Raw genomic sequence first — 20,838 nt, forward strand, 5'->3', positions numbered from 1 at the left:
GCCTTGGCCGTGTGTTTTGGGTCATTGTCATGCTGGAATACCCATCCACGACCCATTTTCAATGCCCTGGCTGAGGGAAGGAGGTTCTCACCCAAGATTTGACGGTACATGGCCCCGTCCATCGTCCCTTTGATGCGGTGAAGTTGTCCTGTCCCCTTAGCAGAAAAACACCCCCAAAGCATAATGTTTCCACCTCCATGTTTGATGGTGGGGATGGTGTTCTTGGGGTCATAGGCAGCATTCCTCCTCCTCCAAACACGGCGAGTTCAGTTGATGCCAAAGAGCTCCATTTTGGTCTCATCTGACCACAACACTTTCACCCAGTTCTCCTCTGAATCATTCAGATGTTAATTGGCAAACTTCAGACGGGCATGTATATGTGCTTTCTTGAGCAGGGGGGCATTGCGGGCGCTGCAGGATTTCAGTCCTTCACGGCGTAGTGTGTTACCAATTGTTTTCTTGGTGACTATGGTCCCAGCTGCCTTGAGATCATTGACAAGATCCTCCTGTGTAGTTCTGGGCTGATTCCTCACCGTTCCCATGATCATTGCAACTCCACGAGGTGAGATCTTGCATGGAGCCCCAGGCCGAGGGAGATTGACAGTTATTTTGTGTTTCTTCCATTTGCCAATAATCGCACCAACTGTTGTCACCTTCTCACCAAGCTGTTTGGCGATGGTCTTGTAGCCCATTCCAGCCTTGTGTAGGTCTACAATCTTGTCCCTGACATCATTGGAGAGCTCTTTGGTCTTGGCCATGGTGGAGAGTTTGGAATCTGATTGATTGCTTCTGTGGACAGGTGTCTTTTATACAGGTAACAAACTGAGATTAGGAGCACTCCCTTTAAGAGTGTGCTCCTAATCTCAGCTCACTACCTGCATAAAAGACACCTGGGAGCCAGAAATCTTTCTGATTGAGAGGGGGTCAAATACTTATTTCCCTCATTAAAATGCAAATCAATACATAATATTTTTGACATGCGTTTTTCTGGATTTTTTTGTTGTTATTCTGTCTCTCACTGTTCAAATAAACCTACCATTAAAATTATAGACTGATCATTTCTTTGTCAGTGGGCAAACGTACAAAATCAGCAGGGGATCAAATACTTTTTTCCCCTCACTGTACATACATACAGTTGAAGTCGGAAGTTTACATACACTTAGGTTGGAGTCATTAAAACTTGTTTTTCAACCACTCAACACATTTCTTGTTAACAAACTATAGTTTTGGCAAGTCGGTTATGACATCTACTTTGTGCATGACACAAGTAATTTTTCCAACCATTGTTTACAGACAGATTATTTCACTTATACAGTATCTCACAAAAGTGAGTACACCTCACATTTTTGTAAATATTTGAGTATATCTTTTCATGTGACAACCCTGAAGAAATGACACTTTGCTACAATATAAAGTAGTGAGTGTACAGCTTGTATAACAGTGTAAATTTACTGTCCCCTCAAAATGACACAACACACAGCCATTAATGTCTAAACCGCTGGCAACAAAAGTGAGTACACCCCTAAGTGAAAATGTCGAAATTGGGCCCAAAGTGTCAATATTTTGTGTGGCCACCATCATTTTCCAGCACTGCCTTAACCCTCTTGGGCATGGAGTTCACCAGAGCTTCACAGGTTGCCACTGGAGTCCTCTTCCACTCCTCCATGACGACATCACAGAGCTGGTGGATGTTAGAGAACTTGCACTCCTCCACCTTCCGTTTGAGGATGCCCCACAGATGCTCAATAGGGTTTAGGTCTGGAGACATGCTTGGCCTGTCCATCACCTTTACCCTCAGCTTCTTTAGCAAGGCAGTGGTCGTCTTGGAGGTGTGTTTAGGGTCGTTATCATGTTGGAATACTGCCCTGCGGCCCAGTCTCTGAAGGGAGGGGATCATGCTTTGCTTCAGTATGTCACAGTACATGTTGGCATTCATGGTTCCCTCAATTAACTGTAGCTCCCCAGTGCCGGCAGCACTCATGCAGCCCCAGACCATGACACACCCACCACCATGCTTGACTGTAGGCAAGACACACTTGTCTTTATACTCCTCACCTGGTTGCCGCCACACACGCTTGACACCATCTGAACCAAATAAGTTTATCTTGGTCTCATCAGACCACAGGACATAGTTCCAGTAATCCATGTCCTTAGTCTGCTTGTCTTCAGCAAACTGTTTGCGGGCTTTCTTGTGCATCATCTTTAGAAGAGGCTTCCTTCTGGGACGACAGCCATGCAGACCAATTTGATGCAGTGTGCGGCGTCTGGTCTGAGCACTGACAGGCTGACCCCACCCACCCCTTCAACCTCTGCAGCAATGCTGGCAGCACTCATATGTCTATTTCCCAAAAAAAACCTCTGGATATGACGCTGAGCACGTGCACTCAACTTCTTTGGTCGACCATGGCGAGGCCTGTTCTGAGTGGAACCTGTCCTGTTAAACCGCTATATGGTCTTGGCCACCGTGCTGCAGCTCAGTTTCAGGGTCTTGGCAATCTTCTTATAGCCAAGGCCATCTTTATGTAGAGCAACAATAATTTTTTTCAGATCCTCAGAGAGTTCTTTGCCATGAGGTGCCATGTTGAACTTCCAGTGACCAGTATGAGGGAGTGTGAGAGCGATGACACCAAATTTAACACACTTGCTCCCCATTCACACCTGAGACCTTGTAACACTAACGAGTCACATGACACCGGGGAGGGAAAATGGCTAATTGGGCCTAATTTTGACATTTTCACTTAGGGGTGTACTCACTTTTGTTGCCAGCGGTTTAGACATTAATGGCTGTGTGTTGAGTTATTTTGAGAGGACAGCAAATTTACACTGTTATACAAGCTGTACACTCACTACTTTACATTGTAGCAAAGTGTAATTTCTTCAGTGTTGTCACATGAAAAGATATACTCAAATATTTACAAAAATGTGAGGGGTGTACTCACTTTTGTGAGATACTGTAATTCACTGTATCACAACTCCAGTGGGTCAGAAGGTTACATACACTAAGTTGACTGTGCCGTTAAACAGCTTGGAAAATTCCAGAAAATGATGTCATGGCATTAGAAGCTTCTGATAGGCTAATTGACATAATTTGAGTCAATTGGAGGTGTACCTGTGGATGTATTTCAAGGCCTACCTTCAAATTCAGTGCCTCTTTGCTTAACATCATGGGAAAATGAAAAGAAATCAGCCAAGACCTCAGGAAAAAAATTGTAGACCTCCACAAGTCTGGTTCATCCTTGGGAGCAATTTCCAAACACCTGAAGGTACCATGTTCATCTGTACAAAGAATAGTACGCAAGTATAAACACCATAGGACCACGCAGCCGTCATACCACTCAGGAAGGAGACGCGTTCTGTCTCCTAGAGATTAACGTACTTTGGTGCGAAAAGTGCAAATCAATCCCAGAACAACAGCAAATGACCTTGTGAAGATACTTTTGTACCTATATCCACAGTAAAACAAGTCCTATATCGACATAACCTGAAAGGCCGCTCAGCAAGGAAGAAGCCACTGCTCCAAAACTGCCATAAAAAAGCCAGACCACGGTTTGCAACTGCACATGGGGACAAAGATCATACTTTTTGGAGAAATGTCCTCTGGTCTGATTAAACAAAAATAGAACTGTTTGGCCGTTATTTTCAGAGGAAAAAGGAGAAGGCTTGCAAGCCGAAGAACACCATCCCAACCGTGAAGCACGGGGGTGGCAGCATCATACTGTGGGGGTGCTTTGCTGCAGGAGGGACTGGTGCACTTCACAAAATAGATGGCATCATGAGGAAGGGAAATTATGTGGATATATTGAAGCAACATCTCAAGACATCAGTCAGGAAGTTAAAGCTTGGTCGCAAATTGGTCTTCCAAATGGACAATGACCCCAAGCATACTTCCAAAGTTGTGGCAAAATGGCTTAAGGAAAACAAAGTCAAGGTATTGGAGTGGCCATCACAAAGCCCTGACCTCAATCCTATAGAAAATGTATAGGCAGAACTGAAAGAGTGTGTGCGAGCAAGGAGGCCTACAAACCTGACTCAGTTACACCAACTCTGTCAGGAGGAATGGGCCAAAATTCACCCAACTTATTGTGGGAAGCTTGTGGAAGGCTACCCGAAACGTTTCACCCAAGTTAAACAATTTAAAGGCAATGCTACCAAATACTAATTGAGTGTATGTAAACTTCTGACCCACTGGGAATGTGATGAAAGAAATAAAAGCTTAAATAAATCATTCTCCCTACTATTATTCTGACATTTCACATTCTTAAAATAAAGTGGTGATCCTAACTGACCTAAGACAGGGAATTTGTACTAAGATTAAATGTCAGGAATTGTGAAAAACTGAGTTTAAATGTATTTGGCTAAGGTGTATGTAAACTTCCAACTTCAACTGTATGTGTTAATTGTAGGGGTGCCCATGCGGCTGGGGATCAGAAATGTCCCGTGCGAGAGAGGCAAGTTGAGGTTTCCAGAGTTAGAGTAGTGCAGAAATTGTCATATGCTGAGGCAGTGAAGAAAGTAGAGGAAGATGGGTCAAGGTGGAGGGATCCTGAGAGGAGTGGTGTGAGTAGTAGATCTGTACCAGTACAGAGGGATAGGCCAACAAGTGATATATGTTTCGGTAAGATTGGATTTTAGCATTTATAGCAATGGTTATCAACTGTACTGCAGGGATGGAACGTAAGTCACAGAAAATGGAGGTTGTGGTGGCAGCTGCAGAGAGGTATTTGGGTGTGTGAGACTTGACATCAGAAGAGTTACAGGGTGTGTTAAGTGGTGGTGTCCCATCCTTTCAGGTTGTTGGCCTGAGGTAGGACTAAGTAGATTTAAATAGTGGAGTAGGGTGGTGTTATTTTATTATTATTATTATTATATATATATGAAAAAATAAACAAATACCCTACCATCTAACACTACACTCACAATATATATATATATATATATTGTGAGTGTAGTGTTAGATGGTAGGGTATTTGTTTATTTTTTCAAGCAAAGTATAAGAGAGTTGTACTCCAGTCTAGTAGGTGGCAGTAATGCAACATTTATTGGATGCCAACAGCGGTTAAACCTCATCGAAGAAGAAGAATCTGCCCCCAGCGGTTGGGATGAGAAGAATCTTTGGGTCTTTGGAGATGGTTAATAAAACAAATCTAAATTACCTCCTGAAAATAACATTGGATTGTTTCTGGGAGTGGTCATTGGTCACCTACACATTTGTAAAATATATAAATCTGGTTAAACAATCCTCCAATATAAACATATGCCCACACTAGCTAGCACCAGGTAGCCTGTCCAACTCTTGCATATCACCTATAATACAGTAGATGGCAATAATGCGCAGAAGCGCGTGAGGCACATCATAGTTAGCAGGCTAGAAGAAGACAAATTGCAAGCCTGTGGAATCTGCATCGTTTTAGCTATGAAAAATAGAAAGACAACTTGACAATTGTTCTTGAGATATCCTTTTAAACATTAATAATGATGCTCAGGCTATTGGTAGATCGTATTTGGCCGGATTAACTAGCATCGCAATATCTGGTGCTAAATTACCTCTTTGTCTTTGTTCCAAAAATTTCAACTGAGAATGCTTGTTGTTTAGTACAGTAGTAGCTAGCTACGCCTGGTGACCTGTCACAGCTGAGCTTGCTAGCAACATAGCTAGGCTTGCTTAAATTAATTGACAACAAAGCTTGCTAGCCGACGGGTTTGCCTTGTTATAGATATATCAGGTAAATTACATTTCTGTATATCGTAAATTATCTAGCTATTACATTTATTAAATACCCGATCGCACGCTAAGGGTAGCTAGCTGTGTTGTGTATGTAGCTAGCTAAGGAGCTGTGGCAACAACAAAAACAATGATAGCTGAACAAAGTGCCTGAGGTTGTTAGCTAGCTACCATAGGATTGTTGATGTCAGAGAACAGGATTTACTTGTGTTCATAATTTATGCTTTCGACATACACTATATATACAAAAGTATGTGGACACCCCTTCAAATTAGTGGATTATGCTATTTCAGCCACACTCGTTGCTGGCAAGGGTATAAAATCGAGAACAAAGCCATGCAATCTCAATAGACAAACATTGGCAGTAGAATGGCCTTACTGAAGAGCTCAGTGACTTTCAACGTGGCACCATCATAGGATGCCACCTTTCCAACAAGTCAGTTAGTCAAATTCCTGCCCTGCTAGAGCTGCCCCGGTCAACTGTAAGTGATGTTATTGTGAAGTGGAAACGTCTAGGAGCAACAATAGCTCAGCCACAATAGCTCAGTACACAAGCTCACAGAACGGGACCGCCGAGTGCTGAAGTGCGTACAGAGTAAAAATCGTCTGTCCTCGTTTGCAACACTCACTACCGAGTTCCAAACTGCCTCTGGAAGCAACATCCGCACAATAACTGTTCATCAGGACCTTCATGAAATGGGTTTCCATGGCCGAGCAGCTGCACAGAAGCCTAAGATCACCATGCGCAATGCCAAGTGTCGGCCGCCGCCATTGGACTCTGGAGTAGTGAAAACACGTTCTCTGGAGTGATGAATCACGCTTCACCATCTGGCAGTCCGATGGACGAATCTGGGTTTGGCGAATGCCAGGAGAATGCTACCTGCCACAATGTATAGTACCAACTGTAAAGTTTGATGGAGGAGGAATAATAGTCTGGGGCTGTTTTTCATGGTTCGGGCTAAAGCCCTTAGTTCCAGTGAAGGGACATCTTAGGGAAATCTTAACGCTACAGCATACAATTTACATTCTAGACGATTCTGTGCTTCCAACTTTGTGGCAACAGTTTGGGGAAGGCCCGTTCCTGTTTCAGCATAACAATGCCCCTGTGCACAAAGCAAGGTCCATACATAAATGGTTTGTCGAGATCAGTGTGGAAGAACTTGACTGGCCTGCACAGAGCCCTGACCTCAACCCCATCGAACACCTTTGGGATGAATTGTAACGCCAACTGCGAGCCAGGCCTAATCGCCCAACATCAGTGCCCGACCTCATTAATGCTCTTGAGGCTGGATTGGAAGCAAGTCCCTGCAGCACTGTTCCAACATCTAGTGGAAAGCCTTCCCAGAACAGTGGAGGCTGTTACTTTTACATTTTACATTTTAGTCATTTAGCAGACGCTCTTATCCAGAGCGACTTACAGTTAGTAAGTGCATACATTTTCATACATACATTTTACTGTTATAGCAGTAAAAAGGGGGACCAACTCCATATTAATGCCCATGATTTTTGAATGAGATGTTTGACAAACAGGTGTCCACATACCTTTGGTCATGTAGTGTATATGAACAACTGTGAATGTTCTCCAGGTCTGAACCTAGATGATAACTTTTTCAGAAATAGTTACTCATCAACAACAAAGTGACCTAATCTAGTTTACCCCTGAGTAGTGAAACTCATATGAATTACAATGCATCCATGCATTTGAGGTTGCTGATGGTCTTGTTTTGTGTGTAGTGTGCAGGGGAGAGATGGGCACCCTGGGCAGCCGGATGCAGGCCTCCTCCCAGGATCCAGAGGAAGCAGTTGAGACTGCATGTGCCAGTGGCAAGCATGGATGTGAGTGCAGAAAGAGGAAACGGACTGCACACTGCGACTGTGACAGTGAGCCTGATGAGGAAGATGCCTTACTGGACACACCACGGAGGTGAGAAGAGCCACACACATCACACTGGAAACACACACATACACACAACTTCACGAACACAAGTGACACACACACACACAGAGCAGGCCAGAGTAAGAGAAAAACACACTAAAGGTCTACACAAACAGAGCCCCGTTTGCGGCGAGCTCTACGTAGTTCCACGTACATTTGTGCGGCTGAATTTTTGGAACGCGACGCAAATGGACCTCCGTCAGCTCTGTTTGCGTAGACTGTGTAGAGAGCCCTTTACAGCACAGGTGAGGTATTCACACATCTCTCATGTCTTTCAAATGGCCAGCCTGTTTCTAACCTAGGCCTGCCCTCTGCTGGTTTTATTTTGGAATTGTAACAGGAAGAAGCTAAAGAGCACTTCTAAGTACATCTATCAGACCTTGTTCCTGAACGGGGAGAACAGTGACATCCGCATCTGTGCCTTGGGGCAGGAGTGGAACCTGCACAAAGTCTACCTCTGCCAGGTTAGTGCACTGTTCTGTGTACACTATACACTGTAGTCTCTACAAAGCCAATGCCTGTGACTCATTCCACTCCCTCTCTCTCTCCTCCCTGTGTTTTAATTATGTAGTCGGGGTATTTCTCCAGCATGTTCAGTGGATCCTGGAAGGAGTCCAACATGATGGTCATACCGTTAGAGATCCCAGACCAGAACATCGACACAGAGGGTGAGGACTTAAGTCACTGTCAGGCAGTGTTGTAGTCGAGTCACTAAACCTTGAGTCCAAGTCGACTCCGCTGTGCTCGAGTCGAGTCTAGAAGTCCCTATGGCTGGAGTCCAAGTATGAGTCTTCAATGGTCGAGTCACGAGTTAAAACCCGATACTAGTATTGTTTTCAATTTCGTAAAGCAGTTTGTGTTTCTTAACCAGGCAAAGCTAAATAGTTGGCTGGTGGTTACGGGGAAGCAAGACAGTCGCTTGCGCAATGTGTCGCTTAGCCTATGATTGGAGCGGAGCCTGCCTGCTTGTCTGCGCACAATCATCGCTTGCTCCCCTGCAGCTCACCAGCTGATGTAGGCTGCATGTGCCGGGTGTGGCTCATCCTTCCCACTGCTAGAGAATAGAACCTTTGCAGATCTGCGCACCCAGTGCTGCTAATATTCTGTTTATCATAGTAACCTATTCAGTCGAAGTGCAAATACAAGTCACAAGAAGGCGAATCCCATTCACCAATGGTCGAGTCCAGGTTTAGTCACAAGTCGTGAAAATCGGGACCCAAGTACTACAATACTGCTGTCAGGAACAAAATACTACAAATCGCTTTGTTTATGTCACTGAACTCCTTTTTTGCAGTTACTATACTCATTTATCTTTGTGGTGTGTGTGTGTCTTTAGCTCTGCAGGTAGTGTTTGGATCTCTGTACCGGGATGATGTTCTGATCAAGCCCAGCAGGGTGGTCAGTATCCTAGCAGCAGCTTGTATGCTCCAACTGGTCAGTAGATTATCATTATCACACTACAGTATATTTTACATAGAATGTAACAGTATACAATGTAGTGATAATGTTGAGATGATAGTGATATGTGTGAGTTGAAAGTTAAACTTGCTGGAATGAATGAGAATAGATGATCAAAGGCGACAATAAGCCATGCCTTGTGTCTTTGCAGGATGGTCTGATCCAGCAGTGTGGTGAGACCATGAAGGAGAACGTCAGTGTCAAGACCGTGTGTGGCTACTACTCCTCTGCCAGCATCTACGGCCTGGACTCTGTTATGAAGAAGTAAGCCCCATCATTACACTCCTGTTGAATAATATTACACATTTAATCATTTTCTTCTCACTGTACATGCTTATGCTTGTGTGTCTCCTGCAGGTGTCTGGAATGGCTCCTCAATAACCTCATGACTCATCAGAATGTTGACCTGATGAAGGAGCTGGGGTGCGTATCTTCAATGTTTTCATATTTTTCCCTATACACTATATATACAAAAGTATGTGGACACCCTTCAAATTAGTGGATTTGGCTATTTCAGCCACACCTGTTGCTGACAGGTGTATAAAATCGAGCACACAGCCATGCAATCTCCATAGACAAACATTGGCATTAGAATGGCCTTACTGATGAAGAGCTCAGTGGCTTTCAACGTGGCACCGTCATAGGATGCCACCTTTCCAACAAGTCAGTTGCTCAAATTTCAGCCTTGGTGGCACAAAATAATCAAAGGTCTGACTGCACGGACATGCTTGGGAAAAATGGTTACAACGGGGGACCAGAGTGTTTGTGTCTCCATCACCTAGGACTTGACATAGGTTCATCAAATCAAAAATTTCTGTCAGTTTTTGCTCAATCTTGCATGCTGTCTCAAACAGCTGTAACTGTATATGCATTTGTAAATCAGGTCCTTTCTTGAGTTGGGCTCTGGGAAGTATAAATCGTGGAGCATCTGAGCTTATGGTTGATTGTGGAGGAAAGGGGTTGAGTGTGTGTGTATCCCACATCTGTTGCAAGGGGGTAAGGATGTTAGGGAGAATATAGGATGAACCACAATAATTGTTTGCTAAAATAATAATTGCTTGACAAAAATGTAATGTAATACAATGGCAATCCGGGTTATAGGTAACAATCCTTCGCATGAACTGCCAACATTATTACGGATATTAATTGATAATGATGGAAATTAAGATATGCAAGATATTTGAATAGATATATATTTTTAATAGCTATAAATATATATATAAATAAATAAATATACAGTGAGGGAAAAAAGTATTTGATCCCCTGCTGATTTTGTACGTTTGCCCACTGACAAAGAAATTATCAGTCTATAATTTTAATGGTAGGTTTATTTGAACAGTGAGAGACAGAATAACAACAAAAAAATCCAGAAAAACGCATGTCAAAAATGTTATAAATTGATTTGCATTTTAATGAGGGAAATAAGTATTTGACCCCCTCTCAATCAGAAAGATTTCTGGCTCCCAGGTGTCTTTTATACAGGTAACGAGCTGAGATTAGGAGCACACTCTTAAAGGGAGTGCTCCTAATCCCAGCTTGTTACCTGTATAAAAGACACCTGTCCACAGAAGCAATCAATCAATCAGATTCCAAACTCTCCACCATGGCCAAGACCAAAGAGCTCTCCAAGGATGTCAGGGACAAGATTGTAGACCTACACAAGGCTGGAATGGGCTACAAGACCATCGCCAAGCAGCCTGGTGAGGTGACAATAGTTGGTGCGATTATTCGCAAATGGAAGAAACACAAAATAACTGTCAGTCTCCCTCGGCCTGGGGCTCCATGCAAGATCTCACCTCGTGGAGTTGCAATGGTGAGGAATCAGCCCAGAACTACACGGGAGGATCTTGTCAATGATCTCAAGGCAGCTGGGACCATAGTCACCAAGAAAACAATTGGTAACACACTACGCCGTGAAGGACTGAAATCCTGCAGCGCCCGCAAGGTCCCCCTGCTCAAGAAAGCACATATACAGGCCCCTCTGAAGTTTGCCAATGAACATCTGAATGATTCAGAGGATAACTGGGTGAAAGTGTTGTGGTCTGATGAGACCAAAATCGAGCTCTTTGGCATCAACTGAACTCGCCGTGTTTGGAGGAGGAGGAATGCTGCCTATGACCCCAAGAACACCATCACCACCATCAAACATGGAGGTGGAAACATTATGCTTTGGGGGTGTTTTTCTGCTAAGGGGACAGGACAACTTCACCACATCAAAGGGACGATGGACGGGGCCATGTACCGTCAAATCTTGGGTGAGAACCTCCTTCCCTCAGCCAGGGCATTGAAAATGGGTCGTGGATGGGTATTCCAGCATGACAATGACCCAAAACACACGGCCAAGGCAACAAAGGAGTGGCTAAAGAAGAAGCACATTAAGGTCCTGGAGTGGCCTAGCCAGTCTCCAGACCTTAATCCCATAGAAAATATGTGGAGGGAGCTGAAGGTTCGAGTTGCCAAACGTCAGCCTCGAAACCTTAATGACTTGGAGAAGATCTGCAAAGAGGAGTAGGACAAAATCCCTCCTGAGATGTGTGCAAACCTGGTGGCCAACTACAAGAAACGTCTGACCTCTGTGATTGCCAACAAGGATTTTGCCACCAAGTACAAAGTCATGTTTTGCAGAGGGGTCAAATACTTATTTCCCTCATTAAAATGCAAATCAATTTATAACATTTTTGAAATGCGTTTTTCTGAATTGTTTTGTTGTTATTCTGTCTCTCACTGTTCAAATAAACCTACCATTAAAATTATAGACTGATCATGTCTTTGTCAGTGGGCAAACATACAAAATCAGCAGGGAATCAAATACTTTTTTCCCTCACTGTACAGTGGGGAGAACAAGTATTTGATACACTGCCGATTTTGCAGGTTTTCCTACTTACAAAGCATGTAGAGGTTTGTAATTTTTATCATAGGTACACTTCAACTGTGAGAGATGGAATCTAAAACAAAAATCCAGAAAATCACATTGTATGATTTTGAAGTAATTAATTTGCATTTTATTGCATGACATAAGTATTTGATCACCTACCAACCAGTAAGAATTCCAGCTCTCACAGACCTATTAGTTTTTCTTTAAGAAGCCCTCCTGTTCTCCACTCATTACCTGTATTAACTGCACCTGTTTGAACGCGTTACCTGTATAAAAGACACCTGTCCACACACTCAAGCAAACAGACTCCAACCTCTCCACAATGGACAAGACCAGAGCGCTGTGTAAGGACATCACAAGGCTGGGATGGGCTACAGGACAATAAGCAAGCAGCTTGGTGAGAAGGCAACAACTGTTGGCGCAATTATTAGAAAATGGAAGAAGTTCAAGATGACGGTCAATCACCCTCGGTCTGGGGCTCCATGCAAGATCTCACCTCGTGGGGCATCAATGATCATGAGGAAGGTGAGGGATCAGCCCAGAACTACACGGCAGGACCTGGTCAATGACCTGAAGAGAGCTGGGACCACAGTCTCAAAGAAAACCATTAGTAACACACTACGCCGTCATGGATTAAAATCCTGCAGCGCACGCAAGGTCCCCCTGCTCAAGCCAGCGCATGTCCAGGCCCGTCTGAAGTTTGCCAATGACCATCTGGATGATCCAGAGGAGGAATGGGAGAAGGTCATGTGGTCTGATGAGACAAAAATAGAGCTTTTTGGTCTAAACTCCACTCGCCGTGTTTGGAGGAAGAAGAAGGATGAGTACAACCCCAAGAACGTGTATATATATATATATATGTGTGTATTATTTATATATATATATATATATATATATATATATATATATATATATATATATATATATAATACACACACACATACTACAGTTCAAAAGAGCCGTCCGTTCAAAATGTGCCTTTTAAAATGATAAACTTGGATTAGCAAACACAACGTGCCATTGGAACACAGGACTGATGGTTGCTGATAATGGGCCTCTGTACGCCTATGTAGATATTCCATTACAAATCAGCAGTTTCCAGCTACAATAGCCATTTACAACATTAACAATGTCTACACTGCATTTCTGAATTTGATGTTATTTTAATGGACAAAAAAATAGCTTTTCTTTCGAAATCAAGGACATTTCTAAGTGATCCCAAACTTTTGAACGGGTGTGTGTGTGTCAAGCAATGTAATTGTCTGCATCACTTCCAATCCCCCATGTTTTTTTTCTCTCGCAAAAAATAAATGTCCTCTCACTGTCAACTGTGTTTATTTTCAGCAAACATAACATGTGTAAATATTTGTATGAACATAACAAGATTCAACAACTGCGACATAAACTGAACAAGTTCCACAGACATGTGACTATCAGAAATTGAGTAATGTGTCCCTGAACAAAGGGGGGTCAAAATCAAAAGTAACAGTCAGTATCTGGTGTGGCACCAGCTGCATTAAGTACTGCAGTGCATCTCCTCCTCATGGACTGCACCATATTTGCCAGTTCTTGCTGTGAGATGTTACCCCACTCTTCCATCAAGGCACCTGCAAGTTCCCAGACATTTCTGGTGGGAATGGCCCTAGCCCTCACCCTCTGATCCAACAGGTCCCAGACGTGCTCAATGGGATTGAGATCCGGGCTCTTCGCTGGCACCATCGAGAGCATCCTGACTGGTTGCATCACTGCCTGGTATGGCAACTGCTTGGCCTCCGACCGCAAGGCACTACAGAGGGTAGTGCGTACGGCCCAGTACAGCACTGGGGCCAAGCTTCCTGACATCCAGGACCTCTATACCAGGCGGTGTCAGAGGAAGGCCCTCAAGATTGTCGAGGACTCCAGCCAACCTAGTCGTGGACTGTTCTCTCTGCTACCGCACGGCAAGCGGTACCGGAGCGCCACGTCTAGGTCCGGGGGGCTTCTCAACAGCTTCTACCCCCAAGCCATAAGACTCCTGAACAGCTAATCATGGCTACCCGGACTATTTGCACTGCCCCCCCACCCCCACCCCATCTTTTTACGCTGCTGCTACTCTGTTAATCATTTATGCATAGTCACTTTAACTCTACCCACATGTACATATTACCTCAACTACCTCAACTAACCGGTGCCCCCGCACATTGACTCTGCACCGGTACCCCCCTGTATATAGCCTCCCTACTGTTATTTTATTTTACTTCTGCTCTTTTTTTCTCAACGCTTTTTTGTTGTTTTATTTTAGTTTTTTATTAAAAAATAAATGCATTGTTGGTTAAGGGCTGTAAGTAAGCATTTCACGGTAATGTCTACACCTGTTGTATTCGGCGCATGTGTAAATAAGATTTGATTTGATTTGATTTGGCCATGGCAGAACACTGACATTCCTGTCTTGCAGAAAATCACGCACAGAACGAGCAGTATGGCTGGTGGCATTGTCATGCTGGAGGGTCATGTCAGGATGAGCCTGAAGGAAGGGTACCACATGAGGGAGGAGGATGTCTTCCCTGTAACGCGCAGCTTTGAGATTGCCTGCAATGACAACAAGCTCAGTCCGATGATGCTGTGACACACCGCCCCAGACCATGACGGACCCTCCACCTCCAAATCGATCCCGCTCCAGAGTACAGGCCTCGGTGTAACGCTCATTCCTTCGACGATGAACACGAATCCGACCATCACCCCTGGTGAGACAAAACCGCGACTCGTCAGTGAAAAACACTTTTTGCCAGTCCTGTCTGGTCCAGCGATGGTGGGTTTGTGCCCATAGGCGATGTTGTTGCCGGTGATGTCTGGTGAGGACCTGCCTAACAACAGGCCTACAGGCCCTCAGTCCAGCCTCTCTCAGCCTATTGCGGACAGTCTGAGCACTGATAGAGGGATTGTGCATTCCTGGTGTAACTCGGGCAGTTGTTGTTGCCATCCTGTACCTGTCCCGCAGATGTGATGTTCGGCTGTACCGATCCTGTGCAGGTGTTGTTACACGTGGTCTGCCACTGCGGGGACGATCAGCTGTCCTGGCCACATCTGCAGTCCTCATGCCTCCTTGCAGCAAGCTTAAGGCACGTTCACGCAGATGAGCAGGGATCCTGGGTATCTTTGTTTTGGTGTTTTTCAGAGTCAGTAGAAAGGCCTCTTTAGTGTCCTAAGTTTTCATAACTGTGACCTTAAATGACTACCGTCTGTAAGCTGTTAGTGTCTTAACGACCGTTCCACAGGTGCATGTTCATTAATTGTTTATGGTTCATTGAACAAGCATGGGAAACGGTGTTTAAACCCTTTACAATGAAGATCTGTGAAGTTATTTGGATTTTTACGAATTGTCTTTGAAAGACGGTCCTGAAAAAGGGACGTTTCTTTTTTTGCTGAGTGTGTGTAATATATATATACTTATTTTCCACCATAATTTGCAAATAAATTCATAAAAAATCCTACAATGTGATTTTCTGGAGAAACAAATTCTCAATTTGTCTGTCATAGTTGACGTGTACCTATGATGAAAATTACAGGCCTCATCTTTTTAAGTGGGAGAACTTGCACAATTGGTGGCTGACTAAATACTTTTTTTCCCCACTGTATGTGTGTGTGTGTGTGTGTGTGTGTGTGTGTATATATACTGTATATATGCGAGAAAAAAACATGGGGGATTGGAAGTGATGCAGACATTTACATTGATGGAGGTTAAAATCTATCTGCAATATTAAAGCTGATCTACCCCCAATAAAAACATAAAAAATTATTGTGAAATTGTGAAGTGGAAATGTCTAGGAGCAACAACGGCTCAGCCCCGAAATGGTAGGCCACACAAGTTCACAGAACGGGACCGCTGAAGCGCGTAAAAATCATCTGTCCTCGGTGCAACACTCACTACCGATTTCCAATCTGCCTCTGGAAGCAACGTCAGCACAAGAACTGTTGTACATACTGGTAATAGAGGTTTACGTGTTGTGTGGTCAGTGAGCAGTGTTTGTGTCTGTGCTGTATCTGCAGAGTGGACGTGATGGAACCGCTGATCCAGTCATCTGACCTGTTCGTCATGCAGGTGGAGATGGACGTCTACACCGCCCTGAAAAAGGTACTACTGCAGCCATTTGGGCTGTCTCTACTGTAAGGAAGACTTATCTCCCCATTCCCCATCCCTTCGTTTTCATTCATACCCTCTCTTTGTAACCCTCCCTCTCCTCAGTGGATGTTCCTGCAGCTCAATCCATCCTGGGACGGTCCCATCAAGCAACTGCTGGCTGACGCTGACACCTGGCTTTGCAAACGCAGAACTGGTACGTTCTGTTCTACAGTGCATGTCACAGCTAGCTACACGCCTATCTGAACAAAGGGTTGTAGAATATACACAGAGACGCTGGTTGACCAGACTTTTCTAATGGCCCTTATGTGCATGCTGTTGCAGAGTTGGGAGAGGAGGAGCCCTTCTTAAAAACAGAGGACGGCACTCCCTTTACTCCTGTCTTCAGACATGTGCGCCTACAATACATCATCAACGACCTGGCGTCTGCACGCATCCTGGAGAGAGACAACATTCTCCCACCTGGTAAGGTTGATGATTGGATAGTGGTTTATGTTTCACATTCACGTATGACTGTTTTAGTAGTCATTTTGATCTACTCTGTACAACTCCTCATACCACAGATTGGCTGACCTCCATGTACAAGAGCCAGTGGTTTGCCATGCTACGGACGGAACACGACAATGACAATGGGTGAGAACTGGAGCTCCAAAGCTGCAACATCGCACCATGACAACATTAATGCCAATCTGCGACATTCAGTGACTGAAAATATATTTCTGCTTGTATAGAGCTCGGCAGCTTGTAGTCCTAAAACTCGGAAATGAGTTACCTCTGGTTCGATCAGCCATTCCTATGGCGAAAATGAATGGGGAAAGAATAGGGTTTTGGGATAAACGCCAAAAATAAGGTCCGAGGTTAACACAGGCTTAGGAGATCGTTCTATCAGACAGTTAACATGAACTTTATGAATTATGAAGCCTTTATGTGCTTAGTGGGGGGGGGGGGTTTATTACATAAATGCTTCGAAATTCACAAAAAGTGACGTTAGCTGACAAAGATTATCTCCGAACAAAAGGTATAAGATCTCCTAAGTCTGTGTTTACCACAGACCTTATTTTTGGCGTTTATCAAAAAACGGCATTCATTTCTACATAGGCTTTGTCCAATGAACCATGGCGGAGTTGGTGCTGACAAAAATACGCCATTATTATTTCTCTCTATGCTAAGACATTTGTGTTTGTAGTCCACAGGATGCCAACAAGGAGGAGTTTGAGTCAAGCAGTATGAGGTGTGGCAGGAAACTGACCAAAGATGGAGATGTGAGTCAGACCATTAGTCTCTGTGTAATAAGGAAATAATTTATTCTGAATCATCATGCAATAAGAACTTAAAATCAAATAAAAGAGAATGTTTTAACTTTTTATTCTTGCTTAGTACTGTTGGAGGTGGACGGGCTTCAACTTTGGCTTTGACCTGCTGGTGACCTACACCAACCGCTTCATAGTGTTCAAGAGGAATACACTGAGCCAGCCATGTGGGGGAGCTGTGAGTCTGCAGCCTCGGAGGCATCTAGCATACAGGTAAGTGTTCCACGCTGCAGACAGGACCTAGGCTATGATCAGCACAACACGCATAGGACAGCTACAGATTTCAAAGGTTGGCAATGCATTGTGTGTAGTAGCAGTAATGGTATAATTATGTTCTGTATAACTGCCATGTGATTTACCTGTGCTCTACCAGGCCTGACTAGCCCCTCACCTGTCATTTGCTGTTTGTCTCTGTTCAGGTTACGCCTGGCCTCCTTTGATAACAGTGGGAAGCTGGTGTGTAGTCGATCCACTGGTTACCAGCTTCTCACCCTGGAGAAAGACCAGGTCAGTCAGACCACACATAATCCACGTTCTGAAATGTTCCTCCCCTCTTGAAATTAACACATCACTATCTTAAGTATTGCCTGAATCAGATTATATAATTATGGCTGTAACTTACATTCTGTGCTCTCCCTGTTCCTGTCTCTCTTCCAGGAGTATGTGGTGATGAACCTGGACAGTCGGCTCTTGTCGTTCCCCCTCTATGTGTGCTGTAACTTCCAGTACACATCTCCTCATATGGACCGCCGTCCTGATGCCCCTGAACCAGAGAGCAGCGCCCGCAGTTTATCCTGATATCAGCTCCACACCCTCAGCCCAGTCCCCTTATAATATAGGCTAGTCCTGTCCCAAACCAGCATCTTCCATGGCCCCTCTCTGATCTCAGGCTGTGGCCCACAGCTTCTACCCCACACAACCCTGGCAGCTGCATGCTCTTTAGCCCAGTCTGTTGTGTTTTGGGATACGTTGTGTTTTTCAAAAATATTTATCATTCTTCAGTTTTCATTTTATAACATTCATTATTTGAAGGTTCATTTTTTATTTCATTCATTTGACATGCCTTTTTTGTATAATTTATTGTGCTTTTTTTATGAAAGAAAAAACCCACAAAAAACCTTACACTGCCAATATATTGTCCACACCAGTGGGCTGTGGTGCTATCAGAAGTGTGACCATGGTCATCTCTCACAGGGAATTATCAGTTACTATCCATTACTAACACGTAAATATTGCTAATTGAGTATGTTGGCCACTATAGTGGGTCTGAATTAGATGTGAATTTCAAATACCTACAGCAGAATATGGTGCTGCTTTTAAACTTTCAAAATATTTGTTTAATTTCTAGTCTACATTTTGGATAATTGTAATATACATGCCATAATGTGTTGGACAAATATATTTATTTTGGACCAAAGTGGCATGGCAGTCTTGACAAAATAGTTTACTGATCTACTGTCAGTTTGATCTACAGTGGTGGCTTATCTTTACACTGTGCAGTCATTCATGATATAGTACTATTTGTATTGTTGCGTTGTCGAGAAGAACCTGCAAGTAAGCATTTCGTTGGACAGTGTATACCATGTGTATCCTGTACATATGACTAATAACTTGAAACTTGTGCTGTAATATCCTCACTGAAATGCTGTCAATTAGTTTTTTTTACCATTAGTCTGCATATATTTGTACATTATACAGATTTCACTATGCTGTACATGCTTAGTTATTAAAACTGGTGTTTTCAAAAGCTGTATATGGTGTGTGCATTACTATTCACGTTTTGATGAATTGCCAAAAGACGCAGCTAGATAAAGAAATTCTGGTTAAAAGATATTACCAATGCAATTCCACCCTTTTCACCATTGTTTAAATGTTTATAAAAACAGAGGGAAATAATCACAGAACAGGTTAAATATATTAAGAGCAGTCACTGAGGCAGAATAAAGACTAAAATCATACAACAGATAGGCTATCAAGACATGTAATAAATCACCCTCACACAGTTCACATATTGCTGTATTTTGATGTTAGACAATTCTGTAATGGCACAGGCCTGCTGAGTAAATTCATCTGGCCTATCTCTGGTCTTTAGGTTCAACCAATAAACAGTAAGTGTTCCACACAGAAACATGTAGGCCAGCCAGTTTGCAAGGGATCTGTAGTCTCTTCTGATTAAGCAGAGGTATCTCCCCGACAGCATGGACTAATCTTTTACCAGGACTCAAATCTCATCCTTGCCAGCTGTAAACCCCACATGAACCCCTTTCCTTTCCCTCACTGAGGTATTGGATCTGCCATTTCAGTGTTTCCCCTAGGATGTTTTTCAGCAGAGGTAGTGTGTGTGTGGGGGATGAATGGGGTCTTCCTGGGGCTTACATCTATTATAAAAAAAATGCATATAGGGGAAACACTGCATTTCTAACTGTTTAGACTTCTTCGCTGTTATTAGAGTCGGAGAGTAAACTTTATGAACCCCTTTGTCACTGTAGTATGGAGTCCAAGATGTCTCGTGCATCTGCTGTACGCTCTCCCCTTCTCACTGTGGAATAGAGTTCAGGTTCTCTTTGAGTCTGTGTGTCATGCTGGGTATCAGGTTGACGTGGTCGTCCACACAGCTGCCCACACAGTTCTCCATCAGGGACCGCACGGCTGGCTCCTTGGCACCAGAGTCCAACAGGTCCCTGGCCTTGTCATTGCAGTGCATGGTGCACCTGGTCAGCCGGTCCTGGGCATGGGGAGACAAAGATAATCACAATCAAGCTACACATTCTCTGTATCGGCTGTCAAATGATATTCAAGGTTGTTGTCAACTAAAACAAAAAAGCACATGATACTCACCTGAAATTTCTCTAGTTCATTGGTCACTAGTCCTTGGGCCTGAGCCAGAGGGGTGTGGCAGCGTTCAATACAATTGTGCACCTGCGACATGGAGTCTGTGGAGCGTTCGCAGCACTCTGCACTGCACTTAAACATGAGACCCTGGGTACATTATGCACAAGACAGATTTGAACTGTGCACCTGATATAAGCCTAAGTGTTGACAATTACAGGTTGCAAATAATGTATGCTTGGAGAAAGAGAGGGCGGTTTGTAGATAATGCTGATTCCATGACCACTTACTTGCATCTTGCGAATGTGGTTCCGTTCTAAGCTTTGAACCATATCCTCTATGGTTTTCTGTACACGAGCTTGATGTGCCTCTGCCATCTCAAATGTTACTCTCAGTAGCGTGGCTATTTAAGCTCAATTCTAACTGTTAGAAGATAACGTTTAGCTACGATGCACAGCTGAATAACAGCCACACCAATTACATACAGAATGTTATTACAAGATTGGAAGCCTTATTACGTTACTGTTTCAACACAAGGTCACCTCCGTGAAAGCATGCTTCTTCGTTCAAATGCAAACAACGTCACATCTG

The 20,838-nt window shown here is 43.7% G+C and overlaps 2 protein-coding genes across 2 annotated transcripts; one reads left to right on the forward strand and one right to left on the reverse strand.

The window, feature by feature from the left end:
- The first annotated feature begins 5,354 nt into the window (after positions 1 to 5,354).
- Positions 5,355 to 19,161, forward strand: LOC311128703 (germ cell-less protein-like 1). The gene is made up of 15 exons (XM_084160937.1): positions 5,355 to 5,723; positions 7,457 to 7,646; positions 7,999 to 8,122; positions 8,230 to 8,326; positions 8,995 to 9,092; positions 9,268 to 9,380; positions 9,474 to 9,539; positions 16,018 to 16,102; positions 16,214 to 16,304; positions 16,433 to 16,573; positions 16,672 to 16,741; positions 17,295 to 17,370; positions 17,486 to 17,631; positions 17,838 to 17,925; positions 18,076 to 19,161. The coding sequence occupies exons 2-15, from the start codon at positions 7,471 to 7,473 to the stop codon at positions 18,214 to 18,216; spliced, it is 1,512 nt and encodes a 503-aa protein (XP_084017063.1). The 5' UTR covers positions 5,355 to 5,723; positions 7,457 to 7,470; the 3' UTR covers positions 18,217 to 19,161.
- On the reverse strand, positions 19,150 to 20,837 carry LOC311128704 (protein FAM136A-like). Its single transcript, XM_084160938.1, has 3 exons — positions 20,538 to 20,837; positions 20,257 to 20,397; positions 19,150 to 20,143 (listed from the first exon to the last, which is right to left on the reverse strand). Exons 1-3 carry the CDS (start codon positions 20,622 to 20,624, stop codon positions 19,955 to 19,957), a joined length of 417 nt encoding a protein of 138 aa, XP_084017064.1. The 5' UTR covers positions 20,625 to 20,837; the 3' UTR covers positions 19,150 to 19,954.
- Position 20,838: the final 1 nt, after the last annotated feature.

This window comes from Coregonus lavaretus (assembly GCF_964263955.1).
Source record: "Coregonus lavaretus genome assembly, chromosome: 4".
Lineage (NCBI taxonomy): Eukaryota > Metazoa > Chordata > Actinopteri > Salmoniformes > Salmonidae > Coregonus > Coregonus lavaretus.